Source organism: Hippopotamus amphibius, chromosome 12 (assembly GCF_030028045.1).
Source record: "Hippopotamus amphibius kiboko isolate mHipAmp2 chromosome 12, mHipAmp2.hap2, whole genome shotgun sequence".
NCBI lineage: Eukaryota > Metazoa > Chordata > Mammalia > Artiodactyla > Hippopotamidae > Hippopotamus > Hippopotamus amphibius.
The window spans coordinates 98,163,009-98,174,160 of NC_080197.1; the positions used below are offsets into that span (position 1 = coordinate 98,163,009).

General features: G+C 37.7%; 1 protein-coding gene across 1 annotated transcript; it reads right to left on the reverse strand.

The window, feature by feature from the left end:
* Positions 1–2,127: 2,127 nt before the first annotated feature.
* Positions 2,128–3,066, reverse strand: LOC130834119 (olfactory receptor 6C2-like). The gene has a single exon (XM_057704190.1). It carries the CDS (start codon positions 3,064–3,066, stop codon positions 2,128–2,130), a length of 939 nt encoding a protein of 312 aa, XP_057560173.1.
* Positions 3,067–11,152: the final 8,086 nt, after the last annotated feature.

The following is an 11,152-nucleotide window of genomic DNA, read 5'->3' on the forward strand; positions in this document are numbered from 1 at the left end:
GATTCCCCTGCCTCAGGATGTGGGACCTGTCCCTTTCCTTTCTTCTCCTCCTCTTTCTCCTTTTATTCCCCCCTCTGTCCTACCCAGTTATGTCGGGATCTTTGCAGTCCTTTCTGGTGTCCGAGGTCATCTGCTGGTGTTCAGCTGGTTCTCTGTGGGAATTATTGCATCTTTTGATGTATTCCTGATCATCTGTGGAGAGGGATGCATTCCATGTCCTTCTACTTTGCAGCCATCTTTCTTCTCCCAAAATTATTTTTGATCCATTTTCTTAATATCTAAGCTTTGGGGGTTTTTTAAAGATTTTAATTAACACTTTTTGAATATGTGTGCATACAGAAAGGAAAAAACTCAAAATTCTACAGCTTAAGATTTTTCACTTAGGTCTCTCAAGTAACAAATACGGTTTCTCTAGCCTTACAAGATCACCGAGTGTTCTACTGGTTCCTGTGGTCTGAAACCCAGTCAAAGGACTTTCCCTGTATCCTATTTTTGAATATCTGTTGCTGTGTAATGTATCACCCCAAATTTTAGTAGACAAGACAAAATTTTAAAGTAATCATTATAAGAGTGGAAGGGGCATCTGGGTGGTTCTCACAGGGGTCTTTCATTTAGTTGTATCAGTGGTGACTGCATTTGGAATCATGCAGAGCTGATGTCCAAGATGGCTTTGTAAGACACGTCACTATGCTAAGATAAAACATGAGGGCTAACCAAGTACCTTTCTCTACACACCCTCTCTGCACAGCTAGCTTGGGCTTCCTTTTTGCATGGCAATCTCAGGGTATTCAAACTTCTCAAATAACTCCTGGATTCCCACAAAGCATATGTTCTAAAAAAGAAGCTAGAAACTACAAGTCTCCAATGACCTAATCTCTGACGTGACACAACTTCACATCTACAACACTCCAATGGTCAACATCAAGTCATAGAGCCACTCAAAATTAAAAGAGAGAGGAAAGAAACCACAACCTTAAAAAAAAAAAAGAAACCACAACTTTTGATCAGGAGGGTAACAACAAATTTGCAAGGTTCCTTAATTCATCACAGTCACGTACCCGAAAATAACTCAAGGGCAAAAGCAGCTATTTACAATCAGTTGATCCTGCCACAATTCTACCCTTTCCAGAATCGCAGCCCCTCAGGTCCCTGTTGTTTCAAACACAATCTGATGTCTGTAAGTCAATATTTTTTGTGTTTTACTCATATTTGCCAGGTTTTTTGCAGACAATTACAGGTATACCTGGGAGATAATGCGGGTTCAGTTCCAGACCACTGCAATAAAGTGAATATCACAATAAAGTGAGTCACATAAATTTTTTGGTTTCCCAGTGCATATCAGACTTATGCTTACACAATACCATATTCTACTGAGTGCGCAATAGCACTAAGTCTATTTAAAAAGTACATATCTTAATTAAAAAGTAGCTTATTGCTGAGAAATACTAGCCATCAACTGATAACAAAGTGTTGCTACAAACCTTCAATTTGTAAAAAAAAAAAAAAAAAAATTACAATATCTACAAAGTGCAATTAAGGTGAAGCCCAGTAAAATGAGGTATACCTGTACTCAGAAGAGGAAGTCTGTCAATTATCATTAAAGACAATTTGCTTATGTTTTTATTCATGTCATGATTTTTTGGCATATGTTTTAGTAAATTCAGATTACGAGAGGAAAGGAATGTTATGTATTATAATGTGAAAATCCACATTTTATTTTGAGGCAGTATTAGTGAGGTGGATTTAAAAATGAAGGCAGCTTATATTTCCTAAGAATCAATGTTTTCATCCTCTTGAAAAGGGAAAGTACCTTGAAAGAGACTGTGTTAAAAAGAAGGGAAAGCATGACATGGAAAGAATAGATTCAATATGCAAGATTAATGACCAATGTATATTTGAAAAAACGAAATGAACTTATTGAAATGTAGAGCAGAAATACAGAAGTTTCAGAAAGGTAGAGACTACCCATATGCAGGGCACCAGGTCCCTCCCAGTCCACTCTTAGACTCTCTTCTCGACTCTCTACTGTCCTCAACAGTAAGAGACTGCACAACTCCTATGCCTCATTTTCCACCCATATGCAGACAACTTATTACTTGTTTTAACTGGAATTCCCAATATGAAAATCTAATATTTCTTTGAAAGAAATACAAGCCTTTTAAGGGTGTTGTGAAAAGACTGTTTTACTTGTTTATTTCTCAGGGTATAAATGAAGGGGTTCAACAAAGGGGCAACAGACGTAGTGAGCAGAGAAACTCTCTTATTAAGGGCCACTTCATCCTTAGATGTAGGTTTGACATACATAAAAATGCAGCTGCCATAGCTGATGGAAACCACAATCATGTGGGAAGAACACGTGGAAAAGGCTTTTTTCCTTTGCTGGGCAGAGGGTAGTCTTAGAATCATCCTACTAATGTATATGTAGGACAGAGCTACACACACAAGGGTCATTATGATGGTTAATATAGCACAGAATACAACCAGCTGCTCTATGAACCTTGTATCTGAACATGAATTCTTCAGTACTACAGGAGCATCACAGACAAAATCATCAATAACAGAGTCACAGAATTCCAGGTGGAGACTTAGGGTAAAGGGTGGAAGGACAATCGATAAGCCAGATACCCAACAACAGAGGATGAGATTTCTGCAGACTCTGCTGTTCATGATGCTCATGTAGTGCAGGGGTCTGCAGATGGCCACGTAGCGGTCATAGGACATCACAGCCAAGAGGAAAAACTCTGTAGCTCCAAAGAGGACAGCAAAAAAGATCTGGCTGTAGCAGGCTTTGATGGTGATGGTTTTGTCCCCACTTGAGATGATGTAGAGGTATGTGGGCACACAGGCAGTTGTGAATGAGATTTCTAAGAAAGAGAAATTTTGAAGAAAAAAATACACAGCTGTTTGTAAATGAGAATCCACCAAGATGAGAGAGATTATGGTCAGATTCCCAACTACACTTAACAAATATGTGATCAACAGAAAGATAAAAGCCAAAATCTCCAGTTGAGGGTCATTCGTCAAACCCAGTAGCATGAACATTGTAATTGCTGTGTGGTTTCTCATCACTGACTTCGAAGTATCAGCCAGTCTTCACATAAAAGCCACAGATATTAGATCTGAGGAACAATTTCAAAAGATGACAGGATCAAATAGTGACTATAAATAACTAACCAATCACATGCTGCTCCTTCTATAACCTGATGATTCCTATTTCATGAAACAATGTCCTCAAACGCCACTGAATGAACCACAGGGAAGCTAAAAGCATGTTGTGAGGGTCCACATCAATTCTCTGTCATCTATGACATGAGCAACGTTGGGAAAGTCATTTAACCAATCTGTGCTCCCAATTTCCTCCTTAATAAGATGGGTTTAATGATAATACTACATCATACATTTATTGCGAGAGTTAAATGAGGTAAGCCATATAACATCCCTACAATAACACTTAGGCGATAATAAGCACTGTATAGGTATTAGTTTTCTTATTTCCGAAGCCAGTCTGATAATCTCAAAAAAGGATTTAGCTTTTTTCTTAGGAGTACACTATACAGTATGATTCTGTGTTAATAAATTTGGTGATTAGAAAGGGACAGTATTCTGTAAAAAGAAAAGTAGATATCCAATTTCTTTAGAAGTAGAAAATTAAAATACAATTAATTACAATAAATCTAAAAACAACAACAAAATTCTTCCTGAAGAAGAAGCTTGAGGGGGACTTTCCTGGTGGCGAAGTGGTTAAGACTCTGCGCGGCCAATGCAAGGGGCCCAGGTTCGATCCCTGGCCAGGGAACTAGGTCCCACATGCATGCCACAACTAACGGTGCATATGCCACAACTAAGAGTTCCTATGCCACAGTTTAAGGAGCCCACAAGCCACAACTAAGGAGTCCGCCTGTGGCAAATAAGACCTGGAGCAACCAAATAAATAAATTAAATTAAATTAAATTAAACTAAAATTAAAATTAAAAAGCTCAAGGACAAGATTCTCTCACATATTAATTATAGCAAACTCTCAAGAAACAGGGAATTCTTTTTTTTTTTTTTTTGCCACACTATGCAGCATGTGGGATCCATGTTCTACCACCAAGGTTCAAACCTGCACCCCCTGCAGTGGTAGTGTGGAGTCTTAACCACTGGACCACCAGGGAAGTCCCCAGGTAATTTTTTTTTAAATAAACTTTTACTCCATGAAATACTAGATTCATTATATAACATTGGTACTAAAATCTGAACAAGTTGCATGTTTAGTAACTAAACTCACCCATGAATACACATGCAAAACTCAGCCTTCTCAAGAAATTTAAAAATGCATTTAGCTTCTCGGGTAGTGGCTCTCCCTCTCTCTTTGTTCCATCATTATTTTCTTCCATATCTCTCGATTAATTTCATCAGCATTCAAACTTTTCCTGCTATTCCGTATATATAATTTTTTAAATCCTTCCCATTAGGGGCTGACGTTTCTGTCATAATTTTAATGTTTCATATAGTTTTCATGTAGTTTGGACACAGAAATCTGTTAATCTCAAAGTGGATTAAAGATCTAAATGTAAGGCCAGACACTATAAAACTCAGAGGAAAACACAGGCAGAATAGTCTATGACATAAATCACAGCAAGATCCTTTTTGACTCATCTCCTAGAGTGATGGAAATAAAAACAAAAATTAACAAATGGGACCTAATGAAACTTAAAAGTTTCTGCACAGCAAAAGAAACCATAAACAAGACAAAAAGACAACCCTCAGAGTGGGAAAAAATATTTGCAAATGAATCAACAAACAAAGGATTAACCTCTAAAACATACACATAGCTCATGCAGCTCAATATCAAAAAAACATACAACCCCATCCAAAAATGGGGGGAAGACCTAAATAGACATTTCTGCAAAGAAGACATACAGATGGCCAAACACACATGAAAAGATGCTCAACATCACTACTCATTAGAGAAATGCAAGTCAAAACCACAATGAGGTGTCACTTCACACCAGTCAGAATGGCCAACATCAAAAAATCCAGGAGCAATAAATGTTGGATAGGCTGTGGAGACAAGGGAACCCTGCTGCAGTGTTGGTGGGAATCTATATTCATTTATTCTTGATATAATTGTTATTTTTGCAAGTTTTCCGTAAATTTTAAATTAGTTCCAAATAAAAGCTTTAAATTAAGAAAAACCCTCAGACTGCCTTACTGCCTATTACCTCATTTTCCTGCCCCATTTAACAGAACATTTCCTCCAAAGAATGATTTTCAGTCTGTTTTCACTTCCTTGCTTCCTATCTACCGGTCTTTTTCTCATGGGAAGTACTTTTATTGTTATTGGAGTATCACTGTTTACCGCCTCCTCTTCAGTTAGGTTCTTATTGTGGTGAGAATTCTACATGAGATCTACGCTCTTACATTGTTGGCTTGCACTGCAGTGTTGCCCGCGACAGGCACTGTACTGTACACAGATCTCTAGATCACATTCCTCCTGCATAACTGAACCTACACCTGTTACGTAGCGACTCTGCTTCTCACTGTTCTTTCTACATCACTCTCACCTCCACAGCACTATCCCAGCAAATATTGTTTTGTCAAAGGAACCACTCACTTCCTTGTTATCAAATGCAATAACCACTCCTTAGTCTTCATGTTTTTCAAACTCAATTACTCTTTCACAGCTTCTCAAAAATTCTTTTCACTCTTGGCTTCTTTATTGCCACACTTGTGATGTTATCCATAGCTCACTGCTCCCTCCTTTTCAGTGTACTTCTCTTATGCCAATTGTCAAATAATAAAGGACCCATACTGCCCTCTTGCCTTTATATTACATACTCTCCCAAGGCGACCTTACTAATCACATAATTTAAGTGCCATCTAAATCTTATGGATGCTCAGATACATGATGATGATGATGATGAAGATGGAGATAGAGAGATAGAGAGACAGATGATAGATAGATAGATAGATAGATAGATAGATAGACAGATGATAGATAGAAAGATAGATAGATAGATGATAGATGATAGATAGATAGATGATACATAGATAGATGATAGATGATAGATAGATGAGAGATGACAGATGATAGATAGATTAGATAGATACATAGATGATAGAGAGATGATAGATAGATAGATGATAGATAGAGAAATAGGTGATAGATGATAGATGATAGATCGACAGATGATAGGTAGATAGATGCATAGATACATAGATAGATACATAGATGATAGAGAGATGAGAGATAGAGCGATAGATGCTACATAGATACATAGATGATAGATAGATGATAGATAGAGAGAGAGATGATAGATAGATAGATGATAGATGATAGAAGAATAAATTTACATACATATATATGTAACTGAATTTCCTTTTGTATCTCAAATGCTTTCTTTAACAGGCACAAAATGAAACTCAAGAGTTTCCCACCCATGTTTTCCTCCCCTTGATCTCAGTTTTAGCAACACTATCACTCAGATGTTCAATGTAAAACTTAAGAAATACACTTGGCTTCTTATTTTCTCTCCTCCCCACACCAGTACAGCAGCAAATACTCTTTTCTGCACTGACATACATCTCTAATCCAACAACAGCTTACTAGCGCCAGCGCACTAGACAAAATCCACATCATCTCTCTCACGTGATCTCCCTGTGTTGCCTCTCACCCACTCTCTACAACATTTTCCTTCGTGGCCACTGGAGGGACAGTTTTCAAAAGTAGATTAGTCCACGTCCCTCCCCACTTAAAATGCAGCAGCAGCTTCCTACCATCCACGGGCCATTGCCGCCTAGCCATCTCCCATCCTTCTCACTCTGACCACACCCAGTCATCCGGCTTTCTCTCTGATCCTCAAGGAGGCACCACTTTGAGCCTTTGCACAGACTGAGCCGTCCTCCTAGATTGCTCTCCTGTCTGCACGCTCCTGGATGCATCTTGTCACTGCGGGCTCAGCTCAAAGCTCACCTACTCATAGGTCCTCCCCTGACCACCAGATTTGCTGAGGCCCCTCAGCATCTAGTCACTACTATTTGCAAGAGCTGTTTTTCATCTTCTTCCTAATCATCAACACATTCTGAAATTCTCTCTTTGCCCTCACTTACCACCAACTATAAGTTCCACCTGCAAAAGGAGCTCAAATACCTTACACGCTCCATTATACCCAGCAGTGAGGACAGTGTCAGACACAGAGCTTTGCATGACAACTTTTGCTGAAATACTGGGTTTTACACTTGCACAACCAGAATCTTTTAAACACACAGATTAAATGTAAACAAAGACATGAATCCCTAAAGTAGAATTTTTCACCGTAGTAGCAGAAAGCTGGAAAAGCATTTTTGGGAGCTGATGGGCAAAAGAAAATCTTTTATGAGATGCTTTTCACCAGTATTTATTAAATAATCTTTTAATAATCATATTAATGTTAATAAATATTAAGTAATGCTTTTAATATCCATTCTGATGAAGAGGAAAAATGACCACATGTCCATGACGTATCCTCTGTGCCATAGCTTCCAAGCAGGTAGTTGCTCTTCTCTCTCCTAATAAAATTTGTCTCTACTTAGTTTATCAATCAATGTGGAAATAAGACCAATGGCCAACTACACAGTCTGTCAGGGTCTGGGCAACAGCAACAAAATAGTTGTTCTGCAAATACCTGTTTTACATTGGGCCATTCAGCTCTTTTCAGTCTTCAATCAATTTTTTAGGTCTTCACTGTCTAATATAGTAGCCACTAGCCATGCATGCATGTTAAACACTTTACATGTGGCTGGCCTGACTGATATGTGCTGTAATTGTAAAATGCACACAGAATACATAAATAAATAAAAAATATAACAATAAAAAATAAAATAAATTGCACATAATATTTGGCAGAGATACAGGAGTATAATAATATTTTGTAAGAAAACAATCATCTAAAAGTTCTCGTTAATAATTTTATTATGAATGTGCTTTGAAATCATAATATTCTAAATATATTGGTATAAAGAAAATATGTAATTTAAATTCATTGTCCTTGTTTTATTTCCGTTTTTATTGGTACCACTAGAAAACTTTACATTCTAAATTTGGCTCCTATTACGTTTCTATTGAAGAGAGTTGTTAACAATTTCAAGTCCTCTCTCAGTAGACACATTTTCTTTAAAGTCTCAGAGGACCCACTTAGGTTGTCCCCTGAATATAGCTTTCCCTCTTTTAATTCCTTCCACAAATATCCCTGAAGGGTGTGTTCCCTGCATGAAGGATATGAAGCTGTCCTCTCTCCTTGTGAAGTGAGTGAGTGTTTCGCTCCAGCCAGGTGGAGTTCCCAACACAGCACCAAGTTTCCTGAATCGTGATAAATAAATAAGGGAGACCGTAACCTGGGTTTATGAGACAGACGACATGCAGAGAGGTAGTACTGAAAGAAAGGGAGCTTTTGAAAACTGGAATCTGGACCATTGATAATTCAGATAAATGGAATACATAGGTATATAGATGGATACTTGAGAGATGAGAGAGAGACAGACAAATGTGGAGTGATAGACAAAGTGAGAGATTTTAAGAGATGTGGGAGTTGTCACTATGTGGCAATCAAACCACCATACGTGGGACTCCCCCAATTTCATGATGCACTAAATGAGTCTGACCCACATTTTCAGTCTGTTGAAGGTTCATCACTCAATAAATAAACTCAGAAATGGCTGCTTTTCTTAATAAAATATCCAAAATAGTTTTGAAACTAATACGTACTTAATTTCCTTTCCTAGAGTGAAACATAGTTTATAGAGTGAAATGGATTACATAGAATAAAACAAGTATCTTTTCCATCAGTTACAAACAGAAGGGTACCTAACCAGTAAAACACCCACTTCTTACCTTTGACATTCTTCATTGTTTCATTTGGAAGCTGTACCGCAAATGACATGAGTAAACCTCCGTTTGAACAAATACACACCAGAAGGAGCATCTACGTGCATTTCCGCCTTTAGGAACACATACAAACTCACTGTGAATATTGGGTTTCTGATATACAAGATATACCACCCTATTTTTAAATGAGGAAAAATTTTCTGTGCCTGTTAAGTAACTGAAAGGAAGATAAAAAGTTGAAAAACAGAGAGGAGCTGAGATGCTCTCAAGCTCTGTAAACTCGAGCGCTCTCATTTTCTAGGGACAAACAGGTATTCATATTAAAGTCCTCCTTTATATTCTCCATCTGCAACAGCTTCGCAGAAAACAACTAGGGAAAAAAAGGTCCTTGGAGGACCTGATTCAAAAGTCTCTAATCAATCTAGATATAATTCATTTTGAATCCCAATCCCACCACCAATGGGATTAATGTCCTTCGAGAGGAAAAGATGCGATAATAACAAATTCAATCCAAGCAGAGGAAAGTAAGGTTCTATTTACAAATCAGAAACCTATTCTTTATTATTTGTTCACAATAATGATAAACATCTTTCTTTCTATTTAAATAAAAAAAGATATAAACTACTATTTTATGTTTCACTATGGTATTTTCTATAGGTGTTTTTTTTTAAACAAATCAAGGAAGTGCATTTCTGTTCTTTGTTTGCTAAGATATTTTAATAATTAGTGAATAGATATGGAATTTTACCAATGTCTTTTCTACATCTATGAAAATCATCATTTCTCTTTTTACCCACTAAAAATAGTAAATATTCAAATATTAAACCAAACTTGTATCTCTGAGATGCATTCACCTTGGGTGAACTATATTATACTTTTAATATGTTACTGGCTTGGTTTACTAATACTTCCTTGAGGAATTCTGCAAATATGTTTAAGAGTGAGATACCACTCTAATTTTCTATTCTGGACAGTCCTTGTCAGGTAGAGCTATTGACTCAATGCTACACAGAGTTGAGGGTACATCTCCTCTTCTCTGAAAAGATTGTAAGTAAACTTTCATTGAACGATCTGTAGAACTTGTTATTTCAACCAGCTGGAGGGGATTTTTTGTGAGTTTTTTTGACATATTCATCCCCTAAAGATTATGACATGATTTTTGCATTTTGAAATCAGTGGTAAGAGTGAGGTAGGCACTCTTAGCCCCTAAAACAGCTCCCCATCATCTCCAACTCCTGTTATTCATGGCCTCAAGCAAGACCCTTTCATTAAGTGTGGGTTAAACATAGAGTGACTTGCAACAAAACAGAGACCATCACTTCTGAGATGAGAGTGTTAAAAGACTGCGGCTTTCTTCTCTCTGTTTTCCTTCAGAGCCCTACTCTGGGTGACATCAGCTACCATGCTGTGAGTGCCCTGTAGAGAGGTCCACGTGACGAGGAACTGCCATCTCTGCCCAACAGCCAGTGAAGATTTGAGGCCTGCCAGCAGCCAAATGAGTACAACTGGAAGCAGATCCTTTCACAATCAACCCTTGAGATGACACAATCCTGGATAATACTTTGATTGCACCCCTAGAAGACCCCTGCGAGGTCCCGGCCCCAGTTAAGCTGTGCCTACACTTCTGACCTACAGAAACTGAGGCAACTGCTGTTTTAAACTGCTCTGTTTGGGGTAATTTGTTACACATTACAGACAACTAATTCAAAGAATTTATCCCCTCTCTAAATTTTCAAATTTATTGAGATAATGTTTTCATAATATCCTCTTGTGATTATCATTCTAAAAATTCCAGCATCTATGTTAGTCTCCACATTTGTCATAGTAGTTTTCTGTTATGAAAGGAATGGGATGCTTCTCAAAGATTAACAGATTTCAGAAAGTGGATTGGCAGAACTGGGAATGAATCTTGACAATGTTGAACTTGGAGAGGAAGGCACATTATAAGGCTGGATACAGATGAGTTTGTCAATATTGAAGAAGAATTCAAGATCTAACACATTGATTGGACACCTGGACATGTTGCTAAGATATTGCTGGGTTGGCCCTCTGAAGGTATAACATAATGGACTAAGATTAATAAAGAGGAGATGCTGAAACTTCCATGTCAGAATAAGGAATAAAGATTCAAAGCAACCCAAAGATGGACATGCAAAAATATGTGAATTTATTATCTAAATCTAGGGAATTCCATTTTTGGTTTTTTAAGGAACCTCCAAACTGTTTTCCTTAGTGGCTGTACCAACTTACATTCCCACCAACAGTGAGGGAGGGTTCCCCTTTCTCCACACCCTCTCCAGCATTTAT